Source organism: Centropristis striata, chromosome 13 (assembly GCF_030273125.1).
Source record: "Centropristis striata isolate RG_2023a ecotype Rhode Island chromosome 13, C.striata_1.0, whole genome shotgun sequence".
Lineage (NCBI taxonomy): Eukaryota > Metazoa > Chordata > Actinopteri > Perciformes > Serranidae > Centropristis > Centropristis striata.
In genome coordinates, this window is record NC_081529.1 from 9,282,908 (window position 1) to 9,301,831 (window position 18,924).

At 37.4% G+C, this 18,924-nt stretch overlaps 2 protein-coding genes across 2 annotated transcripts; both read left to right on the forward strand.

Annotated features, from left to right (window-relative positions):
• Positions 1–589: 589 nt before the first annotated feature.
• On the forward strand, positions 590–11,407 carry hmgxb4a (HMG box domain containing 4a). The gene is made up of 13 exons (XM_059348162.1): positions 590–677; positions 2,194–2,298; positions 2,931–3,067; positions 3,225–3,303; positions 3,394–3,981; positions 5,790–5,993; positions 6,131–6,324; positions 6,537–6,618; positions 6,714–6,778; positions 7,660–7,756; positions 7,855–8,018; positions 8,999–9,121; positions 10,707–11,407. Exons 2-13 carry the CDS (start codon positions 2,262–2,264, stop codon positions 10,749–10,751), a joined length of 1,815 nt encoding a protein of 604 aa, XP_059204145.1. The 5' UTR covers positions 590–677; positions 2,194–2,261; the 3' UTR covers positions 10,752–11,407.
• A 1,761-nt stretch (positions 11,408–13,168) lies between these two features.
• si:dkeyp-69e1.8 (uncharacterized protein LOC100001340 homolog) lies at positions 13,169–18,710 on the forward strand. Its single transcript, XM_059348881.1, has 3 exons — positions 13,169–13,290; positions 13,696–13,844; positions 15,554–18,710. Exons 1-3 carry the CDS (start codon positions 13,266–13,268, stop codon positions 16,370–16,372), a joined length of 993 nt encoding a protein of 330 aa, XP_059204864.1. The 5' UTR covers positions 13,169–13,265; the 3' UTR covers positions 16,373–18,710.
• The last annotated feature ends 214 nt before the right edge of the window (positions 18,711–18,924 follow it).

Consider the following 18,924-nt stretch of genomic DNA (forward strand, 5'->3'; position numbering starts at 1 on the left):
AAATTCGGTTGTCACAGCAGTCCGGTATTCAAGTACAATAAGATACTGTAGAATAAAATACTGAGGTAGAATAAATAAAAACAATAGAAAAAAACACAGAATAGAACAGAACAAGGACACTTAAGAAGTTAAAAGAAGATAAGTTGGTAGGTAAGGTACAGTGGCAAGATGATGGTAATAATTGTACTGATGATATGATGGTAATGATGTTATTGTGACTAGACATTATATAATAATAGTACAGTATATAATAATAATAATATGATAATATAATATATAACAATAATAATAATAAAAGGCTAGTATAATAATAGTTGTATATCACAGTATATAGTAATTCACACACATACACACACACACATACACACACACATACATATACAAGATATGATATAGATATATTGTACAATATATTATAATATGTGCATTTGGATAAACTGACTTCAAACATTTAATTTAATACTTAGTTATTTCATTAATAACATTAAATCAGAGGCCTTTTATTATTTTGCATAGTAGGATCCCTTACATTACTTTTTGCATTGATACTATGGCTATAGTTCCCCGACGCCGATTGGCTGCTCTACCGAAGCCCCTCCCCTACGTCGACACGTATTGTTGCTTGCCGATAATAAAAGATGGCGACCGGACCCGCGTAAATTGGAGACCCCATAGAGGTAGTAAAATTTAATAAACACATTATTTCCTTTCTTCTTACTGTTTGTAAACAACACATGCTATCACCCCAGAGGAGAAGAAGACATGTGCACAGTTAAATGCATGTTTGCCACGTTATTTTATGCACTTGAGGCGACCGCGGCCTAGCTGTGGGTGTAAGCCTCGGCGTTTCCTTGGTGGCTCTCACCGACAAACTGCCAGCACTCTCAGCGAGGCGCATTCAAGGGCTGGAAATGTTGGGCAGCTAAGGAGTCAAAGTGAATGGAGAGGGGGGTGTGTTTGTGTATCTTTATGAAAGTAGGCGGGAGTTTGTTTAGCTATCTTTTAAGTACTCTTCTGTAAGTGACAGACCACAACATTATGGCATTAAAACGGAACTTGTAATTTTCCTCCAGAAGAAGCTGGTCTTTGAGACCTTTATGTCCTGCAGCTCCAGGGATGCTGGGACAGATCAGTGGAGGACAGGTGTCAGCAACCTTTATTAACTTAAGAGCCATTGTTAGCCAAAAAAAAGAGAAAAATATCATAATGGAGCCGCATACCTTATTTTGAGCCTTACTATGGAGATGAAACAGCCTACTGATGTTTAGATTGTATGATGTGTATGATGTTCTGCATTGTTTTATCCATGTTGTAAGGCGACCTTGAGTGCCTTGAAAGGCGCCCTATTAAATAAAATGAATTATTATTATTATTATTATTATTATTATTATTACTACGTCTAAATGAACCTCCCCATAATACTAATAGATCATAATGTACTGAATATACACAAGCTGAATAGCAAAATATCTTTCAAGTACCATTTGAGAATGCACTATTTAAATTTGTGTGAGTAGGAAATGGACTGTATGAATGTAATAATGAATGTAATACTTATGAATTTCATAACTTATTTGAAAAATTTCTGATGATTTTTAATGATGTCTACAATGTTTCATTGTTTTTACGTTATCAGTTAAGTTAGAATGCAGCAAGGAACCAAGTGCAAATGAGAGGCTGGACACCAAAAATATCTCAGGAGATTTGGAAGTGAAGGAAAAACTCAAAACTAGGCTTGATGTTGGCAAAATTCAGAGGTTAAGATGCCGAGCCTTAGACTTTATTACTCTATGGTGCACATTTTAGTTGACTAAAATGTAAAAATAACATCAAATGTGATGCTGTATGTAAGCAACACATTTTTATTATTCAGGAATAGAAATTGCTTTGGGTCTACACCAACAATCAATGGAAATCAAAATGTAAAGAGAATAGAAAATAAATTTCCTTTGGTATACATTTGTTGTCACAGCCACAGAGAGAGCTACCCAGTACCTGCTGTTTATTTAGGTGTAGTTACGGCTATTGATGTGTAGGTAGCATCAAAATATGCATAATATAAAAGCATATATGGCTAAGGTTTCCACTTTGTTACTGTATTACAACAAACTGCTTCGTTTTTGCCCAGAATAGCTATATGTTCAGTACCATCATTTTTTTTAACTTACTTTTTTCTCTGTGTTCACTTTACAGGTCAGTGTCCTGCCTTATGTTGCCAGTGACATAGTGTAACAAATAAACGTGTTGACGAAGGAGGAGCCATGGCTTTTGAGGAGATCAAGAATAAAGGAGGAATGGGTAAGGTCAACCTATAGACTGCATGGGACTTTACTGTATTCCTACTTTACAGGCTTATGAAGCATACATTAATTTGCATTCAAAAGCACAATGAAAAATTAAGCATAACTGCTGTCAAAGCTATCCATACTACGATACTTTTTAGATATCACATGTTTCACAATGGGATGTTAATTATGATTTATTATACATGTGATACTATAGAAAGTACCAAACTATTATTATGTAACACTTCTAAATCTAAAGGTTTTTTTTTATCTTGGTAAGAAACAAATAATTTGCAGTGCACTCTGCTCGGGCCAGTTCATCGCTGCTTGCAGCTTTAATTTATCTTGTTTTAAGAGTTAATTTATTATTTTAAGTGTTCAACATGCTTATTTCTAGATTTAATAATCTTAATTTAAGAAATCTTGTCAAGTGAAATTATCTGTCCATGCAGCAAGATCATTTCCCTCAGATTTAGTGATTTTATCCTGTTTTTAGACACACCTTTTTTGCAGTGTGGGCAGCGAAACCTGCGTCCCGCAAACTTTGAGTGCAGTGCACTTTTAATTTAAGGATTTTAATCCATCCAATCCAATCCAATCCATCCATCCATCGCGGGATTATAATACCATATGAATTAATTCCAGATATGGGCATGGAAGGAGACAGAGGCCTTGTTGCTGGTCGTAGCCAAAGAGAGAAAAGGAGGTCGTACAAGGATCTGTTGAGGGAGGAAGAGGAGATTGCTGCTCAGGTCAGGAAGTCTTCCAAGAAACGGCCTAAGGTAAGTTATTTTTTCATGTTGGATGACCTCATGGTTTAGTATGACAGAAACTTTAAAGATATTATGCTGCTGTTTTTTAGAGCAGACTTAACAGGTATTTTAAACTACTTTGTCTATAAATTGATAATTGGAAAGTAATGTTGTCATTCTGAATCAGGATGCTGAACTGTTCATGCTTGGAGGTGGAGACTCACACAAAAAGAAGAAGAAACATAGTGATGACTATTATTACAGAGGTGAGAGTCTGTTATATTGTAATAATCTTTTAAATTAATAAAAAAATACTCTAGCTGTACAGTATTTACATGTTTTCTTTTCCTTTTCAGATCATGATGGTTCAGGTCCACCTCCCCATAAAAAAAAGCACAAGTCGGCAGACCGCTCCCCGACTCTCTCGTCCCCCTCATCCTCCCACCCAACAGACACAGCGATGGGCCTCCTGCAGGCCATCACCTCCCCTCTGGCCACAGGCTCTGACCCCAGCCCCCACTTACACAAGAAACCCTCCTACCCACCATTCTCCTCACACTCCTCCAAGGACCGCAAGCGTGAGAGCAGCAGCAGCGGTGGAAGCAAAGGGAGCCACTCCTTCTCTCACTCCCGCCCCGTTTCTTCATCGTCATCTTCCTCCAAAAAGCACTCCTCCTCTTCCTCAAAGTCGTCTCTGTTCCACGGTGGAGCTCCAAAAGAGGAACCGTTGACGTTACGTGAGGCCGACGGGCTGAAGATGAAGCTCATCATGTCGCCAGAGAAAGAGGAAGGAGAGAGCTTTCCGTTCACGCCCCACTCATCCAAAGGAAGTGGAAAGAAAGAGAAGGATAGAGACAGGATGCAACATTCAAAGGTGCCCAAGAAGAAGCAACAGCAGAGTCGAGATCCGCTGCCTGTAGTGGGGAAAGAGGTGGAGGTGGAAGGTAAGGCTGCATGTAAGCTTACATACAGTAGTATGGAATGGACTTGTGGTAGACTGGTTAATTGGTCGGCCAATAAATAGGGCAGATTAATGCCATTTTGACATAAGATGAGATGTTTGGCACTCACTTGCACTCACATTCAGTCAGCCTTGTTAGTCTGGCTAAATGTTAGCGCTTCCCCATGTCTCATGAGGGACTTTAAGCAGCGACTGTTGCAGGAATGGCCACAGCATCTGACAAAAAATGTCCCATATGCAATTCTATCTCAACATTTCTGATGTTTTAGCCCATAATTGCTTCTTGTACTACCCAGTAGTACTAGAAAGTTGTAGCAGATAAACCATTTGGCAAATCTAAGTTGCTTCTGTTCTGTGGTAGAGCAGGGGGAGCAGCATCTGACCTGCCGTCGAAACAAATCGACTGAGAACTGAAGGCAGTTCAGGGGATTAATGGGTTGACTCATTTAGACACCCATGTCGTAGTGCATTGCAAACTCCTTATTTGGTATGAAATTGTCTTTTGAAGCGTCTATCAAGTGACCTTACATGATTTTAAGAGACATGTTGCTACCTAAATAATGTGAGTTACAGTGTAACTTTCAACTTTCATGTTTCTCAATGCATGTACTGTTTACACTTAACAATAAGACTAAGAAGTAGACAGAAACTTTGAAGTGTATAAAATATAACGTATAGCTGCTCAGTTATTGTAATTTAAAGTGAAAGTGTATAAGATAGAACAACTACAATTAATGGATTCAGCTGAATATGAAAATCAGAATCTGCTTCATTGGCCAAGAATGTGTGCAACACACAAGGACTTTGAGTCCGGTTTTACATTGCTCTCAGGTACTTTATTAGAAAAACGACAAACAGTTAACACAGAATGAACTGAGCAAGTTAAAGAAATGTGCACAAATAATCAGCAAACAAAAAGAACATATACAGTGTTTCCTCTAGGATTTCTTTCAGCAGCAGGGGTAAAGGGTTATTTGTCCCCTGGATGGTGTGCATGTGTAAATATCAATTAGCAATTTAGAAAGTATAGAAAATGACACTCGACTGCAAAACAAGCGTTAGAACCAGTGTTTCCCACAGCAGTTTCTGAGACTTTAATGGGGGGACCCGAACAAAGTAGGAGGGTCCGGTTGCATGCTCCCCCGGAAAACATTTTTGCCCTAAAAGCCTAAATTTGGTGCCTCTCACACATTTTAATGCCACGATTCCATCTTAATTATTGCATATTTTAATGCATTATTATAAAGGAGAATAAGGATTATGTTTTATCTAAGGCATCTTATTTTGACTGTCCTCTTGTCAATTCTGTCGTGGACTCTGTTAACACATCCATGTGCTCTTATTTTGAAAGTTACATGTGTTTGCTTTTATTTTGAAGGCAGCTCTAACTGTTACCGTAACGTTTAGTAAATACAAGCACCGGGAAAACAGTGGAGGCTGACTGGCCACAGTGTGCTTTGTTGGCGTGCCGCTGCTATTAAATGAATATAGCTGAAACCCTGCATATATGTAAAGTAAACATGTATACAAAAAGTGACAAAATAAGTAAATAGACAATTATATATATTATACAAGTATGGGTTAATTGGTGCATCCATGATGAGTGGACTGTCTCATAGACAATAGTAATATAGGGAATTGTTTACTTTATTTACCCCTCATAATTATTAAATTATTAGTTGTGGTATCAGATACATGTAGTCTTAATGTACCATACCACTTTAAATGTTTTAACCCCCATGTTTTGTTTGTTTTTTCTTAATATTCCCTCTTGTGTTCTCTGTTATACAGGTCATTATGGAGGTGGCCTGGGAGATGATAGCTCCTCATCTGGAGGTGAACTGGAGGCTGGTGAACTGGTTATAGACGATTCATACACACACCTGTCAAAGAAGAAGAAGAAGAGCAAAAAAAGCAAGAAAAAGAAGGACAAAGAAAAAGACAGAGACAAGGAGAAAAGTGGGAAGGACAAGAAGCACAGCAAAAGCTTCGGAGGTGACTTTACTATTCGTTAAACACATAACAGTTACACTGTTGTTGTGTCGTTCCTATGCTGTTTTGCTTGTTTTGGTAACATATTTTTAATAAGATCAAATGGAAGTGTTATTACCATGGCTTTATCTTCATCATAGGACATTCTGGGGACTCATCGAGGAGCCACAGCCACTCCCACCCCACTGTCACTCACAGCGCCGTCGGCCCAATGTACGCCATGGGCACCCCCGTCCCCCCGCCACACCACCATCAAGGAAACGATGGCGTGACAGAGAAGAAGAAGAAGAAAGAGGAGAAAGATCGTGAGAAGCACGAAAAGGACAAAGACAAGGTAAAGATTCGGTTCAGTGATATTTCCTGTTGAGTTGGTTGCTAAAGTTGCAAAACACTTGAACTGGAAATTTAGCTTTGTATGCCAAAAATCTCAAACAATTGTTGGCACGAAATCAACAACTGTACTGAAGCTCCTGCAGATACTGAAGATACGATTACCACACTTATTTTCCCTTTGCGTGATTGGTTCATTTCTTTGTCCTCTTTCAGCCCAAGAAGAAGAACACATCAGCGTATCAGGTGTTCTGTAAAGAGTACCGGGTCAACATAAATGCAGAACAGCCAGGACTGGGTGGGTAATATTATCTTATACAGTATGTTATGACACTCATTGACATATTGTTCTAATATCACTTAAAATCCATTTTTTGTATGTCTTATCTACAGTGTTTGGTGAACTGAGCAAAAAGTTGGCAGAAGTATGGAAGGCGATGCCAGAGAAAGACAAACTGGTATGTTTTTTTCCTTATTTGTAATTAGGGGTGGGAATGATTAATCGACGAGTGATTAATGGTCATTAAGAATTTGGTCGATCGTGTTGAATTTTTAATCGATCTGGGTATTTTTTTATTTTAATTTTATCTATGACTGGTATCAGAACTCACTGAACTGAAACATAGCTGAGCGTTCAGTTCTCCAGCCGTACGTCATTAAACCAATACGCAGAGAATTAAGTTGGATAAAGCTTCAGTTTGCAAACTGAAAGTTGCGATAACAATTATAAAACACACAGAAATACAAGAGTATTAATTGGAGCAAAACTAGCTTACTGTATCAAACGTTGCTAGCATGAATTACAAGGTTTAATTTTATCAAAAACTTATTTAAACACAAAACACATTTACATATGCAAGATTACTGTTAAAACTAACCTCTTGCCTCTTCAGGGGATAAAACATAAAACATTGAACTCCTTGAGGTTATCTTTACAGTATCATCTCACTTGAGTTTGTTTTACGATCGACAGGAAGTCCCTTTTCGTCTTTTCAAAATAAAAACGTCCATTATCAAAACAGGCTTTTGCATAGTTGTACACATATATATATGTATATATATATATATAATCAATCAATCAATATATATATAATCAATTAATCGATAAATCGCAATGTTTTTATACATAGTCCAGTAAGTATAAAATATGCATACATGGGCAAATTATACATATATATATGTATGCATATTTTATACTTACTGGACTATGTATAAAAACATTGCGATTTATCGATTAATTGATTGTTAACATTATAGATGCTCGAGTTGGCAGGTTTCTTCCAAACGCCCATCCTTATTTGTATTTTAAAAATGCCCTCTAACTGTTTGTTGTGTGCAGGTGTGGAGGCAGAAAGCTCAGTATCTGCAGCACAAACAGAACAAAGCTGAAGCCACCACAGTCAAACACAAGAGTGCCACGGAGAGCAAAAGCAAAGGTATCTTTCATTCTTACAACAGTTCCCAACCGACTGAACATTTATCACATCCTGTCAGTTTTCATAACAGTCGTGTTTAATTTGTGTTTGGTCTCAAGTCGTAGGAACAGGAACAGGGATAGTGTCACCGAACAGAGCGCCCGGCACTTTGTCCCTGTCCCCAGCACGAGTCCCAGATGTTGATCCCATTGATGCAGCAGCTCACCTCCAGCTGCTGGGAGAGTCCTTGTCCCTGATTGGACATCGGCTACAGGAGACGGAGGTAAGTTTCTACGGTGCACATGCTTTCTTTGTAGGCCAATGTGTAGTGGATTTCATTTAATTTTTTCATTTCATTAATTCTTCTTTTCGAACTGAAAAATATACAACAACATAAACTACAACAACGTAGGCTAGATGCATATACGTATACATACACATACTTACATAGACACCATTATACAGATGTACATATAAACATGTAAAGATTTACACACATACAGAATATATAGCCCTATACATATACATGCATCTGCCCCGTCTCAGTAATAAGATAGATATAAGAACCAGTTAACTTAATATTCACTACGCTTTTCCTTGTCATTTTGGTCTGAAAAAAGGGAGAAGGCTGAAGTAAAAAATACTTCTCTAGGCCTATCCCCTGGTACTCAGCACTTTCATATAAGATAGTTTCTCTATATATAGCCAGTTAATGTGAAATAAATATATATTATCATTATTATTATTGTTATTTATTTATTGTCTTATCAGGCAACTATAGTATATCAAACAATTTAGATCTGAGAATTTCTATTACTCTCGCAAGGAAAACAATCGACCAAACAAAAAACAACAACAAAACAAAACAGAAGGCAGTTACAAGAACGTAATCATCCAGTTTGTAACCTTTACTTTTTTAGCATATCATTTTTTTTTAGCCTTTTGAACTTAACAATTGTTGTGCATGATTTCATTTCATGGCTGCAGTTGTTCTATAATCTCCTTTACTTGTAATGCAGTGATACTTAGAATTTGTTCTTATCAGGTGTTTTCAGTACACATAGACCTGGCAGGGAGTGTGTACTTACCCTGACCTGAAACAACCCCTGGTTACTTTGTAGAAGTTTTTGATGAATTACTTTAAACATAAATTGTGATATTTAGAAATGTAACCAGAGCACCACAGTTTCTGTTCGAAGTGTCAGGTGTAAAGTTTGATTACAATGCAGAGGAATGAGTGATCATGTGACTGATGTCTCTCAGGGGATGGTGGCGGTGTCCGGCAGCCTGTCTGTACTCCTGGACTCCATCCTGTGTGCGCTGGGACCGCTGACCTGTCTCACAGCGCAGATTCCACAGCTAAATGGATGTCCTCGAAACGTCCTGGTAAAGTTTCAGCATATATACATGTTTTATACATTATAGTCAGGCAGGTGTTTTCAGCTGGACTGCAGTTTTGTATACATTTAGGTAGGACTGTCATGATAACTACTATATTGACTTATCATCGATATATAAAAAGGACACGATAGTTTTTTCTCTGGACTCGATCCATTAACGTTTACATGTGTGTTTGTTTACATAAACCATCAACATTTTCGCCAGTCGTGCTGCTTCTTTCCCTATATAATAATAATATAAAATTATATAATTTTTTTTTTTTCAGAGCCTGAGAAGTCTGTTTTATTTGTTTTGATTGTAGTTTATTTATGTTTAATTTATCTAGGATATCTTAATATTTTTTTAAGCATTTCAATTCCAGTTTTTAATATTCTTAAAATGTTCATTGGTGTGGAAAAGGATGTACTTGGATTTTTATCCAGTCCAATTTACTTTATTTATATAGCACGGTTTTAGCAAACACAAAGTTTCTAAAGTGTAGACAATAGAACGATAAAATAAAAATAAAAAAAGACAAAATAAAACAAGTCATATGCACTGTCAGCCCAAAATAAAATATGCATGTATACACATATAACATAAAACATATTATGCTCTAATATAGTTATATCAGTGGCATAAAATGGTCCTAAAAGGACATCAAGATACTATAGTTTTTTTTATAGTTATAGTTTTAATTATAGTTTTTTACTATAGTTTTACTAACTACATTTTTGGTCAAAATTGAGTTATAACTAAAAATGAACCCCTTGATGTCTGTTTTATCTTGTGACAAAGTTTGAGATTTCAATTTTGCTTTATTTCAGAGAAATAATTATATAAAAACCACAAAAACCAACTCAAAACCAAGCAGTAATTGCACTTACCATCGTCTGCTTTGGATATATATACTAATTTAAACATAAAAATAATAGAAATCATGAGTTTATTGGAAAGGGAAATTATTATCTAGATAGTGATGAAGTAAAAAAAGTGAGATGAAATGATATTAAGACTAAAATATAACATGTCTTTATAATATTAAGTCTAAAATATGCAGATCTTTGAATAGAGTTGTTAAACACTCTTAAATACACTGATAACAAAATCAATTTGAAAATGTTTATTCATTGAAAACAAAATATAAAAGCTGAAAGAAGACCACAACATTGTTGTTACTGCACTCTGTTTATCATTACTATTAGAAGCTTTTACAGTAATGTAGTAACTACATTTTTGTGGGTCAAAGGTCAAATAAATCATCATTATTTTTAAACATAAATATTACATCATCAATACATGTAGAAATAAGTGTCATATCACTTTCCTACCAATAACCCATTTGGCTGGCCAGTGAATAAACATTAAAAAAAAACTTTAAAGCAGTTTTTCTCAGTGTTACCTTTTGCGTAGTTACTGCAGTTAGACTTTGTAGGACAGTGTAGTTTATCAGGATAGTTTCTGGGAAAATATATCGTCCTCAAAATGTTGTTTTCGTGACAGGCCTACATTTGTTATATACCTGGCAGTAATCATGTGCACTTTATTATATTATTGCTGTTTTCTCATAAAGCTCCCTCTTATTTTTCAGTCGAATACGTTGGACAACATTGCCTACATCATGCCCGGGCTGTGAGGAAACTAGGAGGATAATCAGAGTGGAGGGAAGTCAGCAGATTTGACTGCAGTGGTCCTTTACAGGAGTGACTCTTGGACTTTAATTTAAGCCACCTGGCATCTGAAAATTTAAATATTTGTAGTGTCAACATGTTTTTAAAGTGTATTTTTTTAAAAACCTTGTTCTCTTAATTTTCTAATTGTTATATTTTTAAATGAAACCTTTTACTGAACACGTGGGTCTTTCTCGGCATGTCATCTTAGTTTTATTGTTACTGTACAGTGTGCTGTTGTGTGAATGAGTGTGTGTGTGTACTGTACTCGGTGTGTGTGTGCGTTTGTTTCGCGGTAAGGTGGGTTTGACTGTTAATGACACATGTCTGCGTATTTGATTTTTTTACTGAAATGTACAGGAAGTCATTCGGTCATCATCATTAACATAATATACATGACAGCAGCTCAGTTTTTCTTTTACCATGTAAAAAGTGCTGTCATGCCTCGCTGTTTTATACATTTGATATTTTACTGTACATAAAGCATTTAGGTTTCGACTGCTCTGTAGAAAAGTGCTAGAAAACACCTTTGGGTGCAACCTTGTTTTAATCAGGAGCTCTTCAAAAAAATCACTGTCAGGCATTTAACAAAATGGCTACATTAAAACTGTTTCCAAATTCAGCTTCTACTGTTGTTACTAGCTGTGTGTGCAGCACGGCTCCAAGGATGATGGCATTGGTCAGTTCACAACGTCAGTACTGACTTCATATTCAACAGCCTTCTGGATGGCTGCCACAAACATGTGTACGCACATTTATTCATGGTGGCCAGAGGATGAATCCTGATGACTTTGGTTATCCTCCATATTTTCCTCTCACACCACTGTCTGGAGATTGTCATGAGCCATGTTTATACAGTCATGGAAAAAATTATTAGACCACCCATGATTTCCTCAAGTTGCCTAGTACAACTAAAGGTACATTAGTTTGGACACATAATAACAAAAATAGCTCATTAGCTGATATCTATCCATGGTTTTCTTGATAATGATTTTGGTTATTATCAAGAAAAACATGGAAAATGTCAAGATGTCAGCTCTTAAATTAAACTCTTTTGAATAATTTTTGTTTTTCTCGTTATATTTGTCCAAACAAATGTACTTTTAGTTGTACCAGGCATTAAAATGAACAATAAATTGAAGAAAACAAGGGTGGTCTAATTATTTTTTCCATGACTGTAGTGTAATGTGCCTCGTAAGGCTGAATTGTAATGACTTACCCATCAGACTCAGCTGTTCTATGAGGCTTGGTGTCAAATATTAGTATGCTAACATGCCAAATTAACAGTAAACATTAGACTGTTGGACATCAGTCTGTCATTATGGGCGTGCTGTTATTAGCATTTAGCTCATAAAGCACCACAGGGTCTAACCTTTGTGTCATTGTTGGCTTTTTAAATGTTTAATTTAAAACCACATTTTGGTTGTTAATGCATATTACACAATTCAGCAAGTGTGTGAGCTTGTTTTTTTGTTATGGAGGTTCTGTTTCAGCTGCTATGATAGGTCTATGTCGCCAAAACACAGACACTCAGACCCTAAAGGACAAAAATGCTCCCATTAAAACCACAATTTTTGATCCCACAGCCATTACAATACAAAGTCATGCTTTCTGTTATATCGGGATTTTAATCCAGAGCGCTTTAGATTGTAGTTTTTACTGTTTTCCACCAGATTTTGCCATTTTACCGTATTTGTATTTGAGTAAATGCATGCTTTTGTTATGGTTTTCACAAGGGTTATTATTGCTGTATTACGGAGCTCTGCAGTGTTTGATGCTGTGCATCAAAAATAATACTGCTTATCACAGACATATGCCAGCTATACTAAAATAGCCCAATCACCTAAAGAAGAAATGTATTTAGTATTCAGATTTTTTTTTAATTTTTCTTTGCAAAAACTGGCATCATGTATACAAACCATTAAGACGTTTAAAGGGCTAAAACGCTGAAAATGAATGAATATTTGGTGGTGATCATGACAACTGGTGTTGGTTGAAGAAATTTAAAAAAATGCATGCAAGACACCGCACAAAAAACAAAAATGCACCAAAATCAGTGTTGTTGTAATTTGGGTTAAAGAGTTAAAGCAATGAAATGAGGACTATTAATTTTATATGAGCACCAATGACTAAATGTTGTGGAGGTTGAACTAACTGTTATGCAAATGTGAATAATGATGTGAAAAATGCACCGAAGTGACTGAGAAAAACTGTAAAACTTAAGTCCATGGTGGTGGATCGATTTTTATCGGCGCTTCTTTTTTAGCAGGTGCGCTGAGATGATTATAAAACTGTTGAGTGCTTAGATCTGGGACCCTGGGCGGTCCCCGGGCCCCGGTGTGAGACGCCTTACAGCGGCCACAGATGGAGCTGTGTTCAGCCCTGTGGAAGTCAGACTGAGTCCAGTATCAGACAGGAACTAGGAAGTGTGACTATCTTCTGAGCTTCAACACTAAATACGGCAGTGAACAGGAGCAGGAATGTCACAATCCGCTGCGCAGTCAGGTTGGTGGATTTTTTGTTATTAAATATATATCTTCAACATCTGTAGCTGTGTGAGACAGCAGAGAGAAGTGAGCGGGCGGATCCCGGTGTGTGTTGACGGTATGTGAGCTGGCAGCTGCAGGGCGCTGCCCGCTGCATGGTACTGTACGGACTCATGACACAGCATTTAAATCAGCTGACTACAGAAACAACAGATAGTCTGACACTTTTAGGGGAAGGATTGAACAATTTACATTGTCATGAAATGCCACTAGTTCATGTGTAAACTTGTGTAGCCCATTCTGGTGGCAAAACACTCATACACACATCCCTACATACAAATAAAGTACAGCATGGAGTCCATAACTGTGTTGGGTTTTCCCCACTGCTGTGTGTCTCCCTCTCCGCCCTGATCCTGCTGAGCAGAGCTGAGGCTGGTGGTGCTGGGCCGGTCAGGGGCAGGCAAGAGATCAGCAGTCAGCACCATCCTGAGCCTGCAAGACACTCCGCAGGGCACAGAGGCTGCTGCCATCCAGGAGTGCAGCAAACACAGAGGAGAGGCTGCAGGCAGACAGGTACACACACCTTATTTATATACAGTTTATGGTACACACCAGTTAACTGAGGACATTTACTGTACTTAAGTGCAAGTTCAAGGAACGTGTACTTTATTGGAATATTTCCATTTTATGCAGCTTTATACTTTTACTGCACTGCATCTCAGAGGTAATTATATTGTTATTGTATCTGATAGCTACTTTACATATAACAGTTTTTCATACTCTTCCTGTCCAGTGGAAACCAGCAGGTGTGTTAGGATAACGTGTTTATAAACCTTTATGGATTATAATTGATCTATTTGAAGCATTTTTAGGCATTTTAAATTTGACCATTTTTGACAAAAATCGACATGCTATAGTATGACTTTTTTTTGAGGGGGTCATTTTTGGACATCCCACAATATGGTGTTTATTCTCACTATTTTTGGACAAACTATACTACTACATGTATCAACAGACTATAATTGACCCATTTCTAGAATTTTAGGCATTTTAAAATTTGACCATTTTTGACAAAAATTGACATACTATAGTATGACTTTTTTCAGCTTTTGGACATCCTATAATATGGTGTTTTTCTGTCATTTCTGGTCATATTTTGCTCTTGTATGTATCAAAAAACTAATTAACCAATTTCAAGAATTTTTAGGCATTTTAAAATTTGACCTTTTTTGATAAAAAATCAACATACGTCATTTTTGGACATCCCATAATATGTTTATTTTTATTTATTTATTTATTTTTGCTATTTTCTGACAAACTATACTTCTACATGTATCAACAGAGTATAATGGGGCCATTTGTAGCATTTTTATGCATTTTAAAATTTGACTTTATTTTGACAAAAATGGACACATTCCAGTCGGACATTCCATAATATGGTGTTTTACTGTAATTTCTGTTCATATTATGCTCTAATATGTATCAACAGACTATAATAGATCCATTTTAAGCTTTTTTAAGCTTTTTTAAATTTGAACCATTTTTGACAAAAAGTGGCCTGCTATATAGTATGACTTTTTTTGAGGGGGCATTTTTGGACATCCCATAATATGATGTTTTTTTCCCACTACCACATGCAACTACACCACCGCATGCAACTGCCAGTGACTGCCATAGCCATGACTTCGACTCCAAACTGGTCTATATGGGATGTTATAATGTGTGCAGTAATAAACTGTTAAAAAAGCATAAATTATAGTATAACTAATAATCAGTTAACATTATTCATTATTAATTCATTTGTTTGTTGACATTTAATAACTATTTTATAAAGTTTATTTAACTGTCAATTCACCATTCATTAAAGTGTTACCAAAAGGAAAACTTCCATAGAATCTGTTGTAAAAAAAAAAAAAAGAGGACAAAACAGACTTTTATTCCAGTTTCTTCTTAATTCTTAAATACAAGTTCGCTCATAAAGTTGGAATAAAATATTTTTTTAATCTCTTTCCATGGAATGATTGTCACAATGTGATTAATTATTGACAGCTAAAGTGTATATCTTCTTAAAACTTTATTAATCAATCTCTTCCAAACATATCACAATGAAAATCAAACCACAATTAACAGAAGATTGTATCTGAAAACTAAATGTATGGGCAACTGTGTTTAATAAATACAATGTTCCACTTGTCTATTGTTCAATTTTGTTACAGTAGCATATTAATTAGCAACATTAATGCACTTTTGTGAGCTGTTGTGGCATTGCCCCCTGTCTGCAGGTGGTGGTCGTCTCCAGTCCGGCCTGGTTCGGCTCAGGCTGCGACCCGGAGGAGAGGAGAAGACACATATCCTCCTTTATCTCCTTATCCAGCCCTGGAGCACACGCCTTCCTGCTGTGTGTCCCTGTGAACCAGCCAGCCGACGAGGAGGCCAAGGCGCTGGACGTCCTGAAGGAGCTGCTTGGCCCCTCTTCAGTCAGCATGCACACCATTGTTCTCTTCACCCACACTGAAGAGCTGGAGGAGGGCGAGCAGCTGGAGGAATACCTGATCACATGGCGCAAGGACCTCCAGGAGCTGGTGGGAACATGTGGCGACCGCTACCACACCCTGGAGACCCGCAGTGGAGACCCGGCGGAGGGGAAAGCTGTGGAGGAGCTGCTGGAGAAGGTGGAGCAGGTGGTGAGAGAGAGTGGGACGCAACACTTCAGCTGTCCTCTGTACCAGGAAGCTGAGGACAGAGTGAGAGAGAGGCAGCTGGAGCTGGTGAGACAGACGAAGGACTCAGAGGATGATGTCACAGAAGAAGAAATTGAGGCGGTCCGGGAAGAGGCAGAGAGGAGCGTCGGGGACCTGAATGTGGATGTAGATAGTATTTTCCCCTGTTCCAGTGTCTCTGCTGCTCCTTCCTTTCTCGGGGGCCTGTGGGAGAAGCTGACAGGCTGGATCAAGTGGCTGCCCAGAGTGATGAGACGGGAGGCCCTGCTGGGAGCACTGGTCGGCCTGTTTGTGGGGGGCCCGATTGGAGGTATCATGGGTGCCACTGTGGGGTCAGTGGCTACTGAGGTGGGGAGAAGAAAAACACAGAAAACTAAATGAGAGCTAATCTTATATGAATGTATTATGCATTGAGTTGCACTTAAAGTTTGTTCACTGTGTTCAGCACACTATTGTATTACTGAGCTACTAGTTTAGCAGCTAGCATCTGTCACAACAGTATCTAAGCTTGACCACTGAGCAGAGCACTACTCTTTAATAAAGCATACAGTATTATCTAACGGCTTTATTAATGGTTTATAAACCATGCTTCATAGATCACTAATAACCATTGGTGGAATGTAACTAAGTACATTTACTCAAGTACTGCACTTAAGTACAATTTTGAGGTATTTGTACTTTTCTTGAGTATTTCCATTCTATGTAACTTTATACTTCTACTCCACTACATTTAGCTGACAGGTCAAATTTTTACATACAAATATGATCAATTTAAATTGATTTAACATTAAATTAAACCTCATAACATTATTATTTAGTTAAAATGAGCCCTGCCTTGAGAAAATAAAACAAATCCAATAATATATATGGAATAAATATAACAATAGGAGTCGGTCCATTCTGCATAACAAGTACTTTTACTTTTGATACTCTAAGTACATTTTGATGCTGATACTTTGTACTTTTAGTTAAGTAAGTTTTAAATGCAGGACTTTTACTTGTTGTGGAGTAATTCTGCAGTGTGGTATTAGTAATTTTATTTCAGTAAGAGATCTTTATGCTTTTCCACCACTGCTAACAACCCATTAATAAGAACAGTATTTGGGTTTCCAGGTTGAATAAAATAAAACCCTTTCATTAGTGCAAGTGGCAACATCTGGGCCTTAAAAGTGGAGACAATGTGAAGTGCCTTAAGCCTGCATTCTTGTTAAAGGCCAGCAGGGGGCGCCTCCACTGATTGATTGATTTTATGCGATAATAACCCTACTCCTCACATGATTTATTACCTCAGAAAGCATTTTTCCAATGAGTTTATGCTCTCACTCTCTTCTTCATTACAGCAGGATTATTTATTACATAAATTATGTTCTGATTTAGAGTAAAATACACGATTCAGTAGTCAGTTACAAGGTAGCAACACCCTGAAGCATACCCTACAGTTCGTGGTTAGTAAAGCTTACTTTCCATTTAGAAACTCTGTAGATCACCGGAAGTCATGGCAGGGCAGCCGAAGGACATTATAGGTAAAACCAGAAAATCTTCACCAAAGGTAGTAACCCAGCTGATGGTGTGTTAGCTCCTTAAAGCTGCTTCTTGCTGCAGTTTGTACCCACTTACCAAATTTACATAGTGCAAGAACAGGTCATCGTGGCACAGAGTGGGAATGAAAGAGGAACCATCCTCCATATTGAAAATCAGTGTGGCACGAAAATCATTTTAAAGCTGTTATAATAAGTTATTTAAGCCTAACTGATGCAGTGAGTAGCTTTTCATTTCTAAAACAACCATGTCAGAAGACATATCCTGCGGACATATCCTGCGGTTGTGGAAAAGATGTTACTCTAAAATACTAAAATTAAAACTGTCCAACGCAATAACCTAAAAGTAGAACTCACGGCTATGTTAAATAGTGAAAGTAAGACTATTTCCACACACACAATGCCAAAAGAACTCAAGGGATTGGTATTTAACAGCTGTGTAGCCTTAAGAAAACCACTTATCAGTGAGGCTAATCGGAAAAAAAGTTTCACTATGCTCGGGAGCATAAGTGAGGGGTGAGGGGTTCAACAGATGCAGTGATGTACTTATTAGAGGTGGGGGAAAAAATCGAAACAGGATAGCATCACTATATTTTGAGTGGCAATCTATCGATTCATGGCCGCCAAGTATCGATATTTAGCGTTCCAACAGCTAGCGGGCATCAGTGTTTTCTGCTTTTTTTTTCTTTTCGGAGGCCGAAGCGGGCTCATATTTAGAAATATACTGGGATACACTGGCATTATATGAAACTAGAAGATCTAAGGAATCTATAGGCACCATATTGTGTTGGGAAGTTGTCAAAAATGCTGCAAAGTTAGTCTTTTTTAATGTTTCATTAAAAAAAATCAGAGCAGTGAAGCTTAAAGTTGAGTAAAGTTTGATAAAATGCTGCAGTTGTTGTCGTCCATACATGTTTGATATCAGTTGAGTTCAGTTTGACTGAATACTTTGTTGGTCAGTCTGTGGGTTTGACTCTCATTGTAATGAATAGACTGAGAATTTTCTCTTATTTGACAAAACAATTCTTGATTGAATTTAATTTTCTGGACACAAAATGCAGTTAAACAGTTAAATCACAATATATTGTATCATAATACTCACCATTTCGCAAAATGCTTAAAATCACCATAATATCGTATCATGACTCACGTAAAATGGCATCGTGGGGCCTCTGGTGGTTCCCAGGTACTTATCATGCCCAGTGCCTTACAGCCTGTGGGGGCAGTGTTATGATCTGGAGTTGCTTCAGTTGGTCAGGTCTATCAGCTGACTACCTGAATACACTGAATGACCAGCATTTTCCAAGATACAAGGTAATAACACAATTAATATGGCTCCAATTGTGAAAGAGTGTTTCAGGTAGCATGAGACATCATTTTCACACATGGATTGGC

Coding starts and splice junctions, on each gene's coding strand:
- hmgxb4a (XM_059348162.1), top strand. CDS start 2,262: ATGGCTTTTGAGGAGATCAAGAATAAAGGAGGAATGG. Junction 3,068..3,224: donor CTTCCAAGAAACGGCCTAAG/GTAAGTTATTTT, acceptor ATTCTGAATCAG/GATGCTGAACTGTTCATGCT. Junction 6,619..6,713: donor TGCAGAACAGCCAGGACTGG/GTGGGTAATATT, acceptor TCTTATCTACAG/TGTTTGGTGAACTGAGCAAA.
- si:dkeyp-69e1.8 (XM_059348881.1), top strand. CDS start 13,266: ATGTCACAATCCGCTGCGCAGTCAG. Junction 13,291..13,695: donor ACAATCCGCTGCGCAGTCAG/GTTGGTGGATTT, acceptor CCTGCTGAGCAG/AGCTGAGGCTGGTGGTGCTG. Junction 13,845..15,553: donor GAGAGGCTGCAGGCAGACAG/GTACACACACCT, acceptor CCCTGTCTGCAG/GTGGTGGTCGTCTCCAGTCC.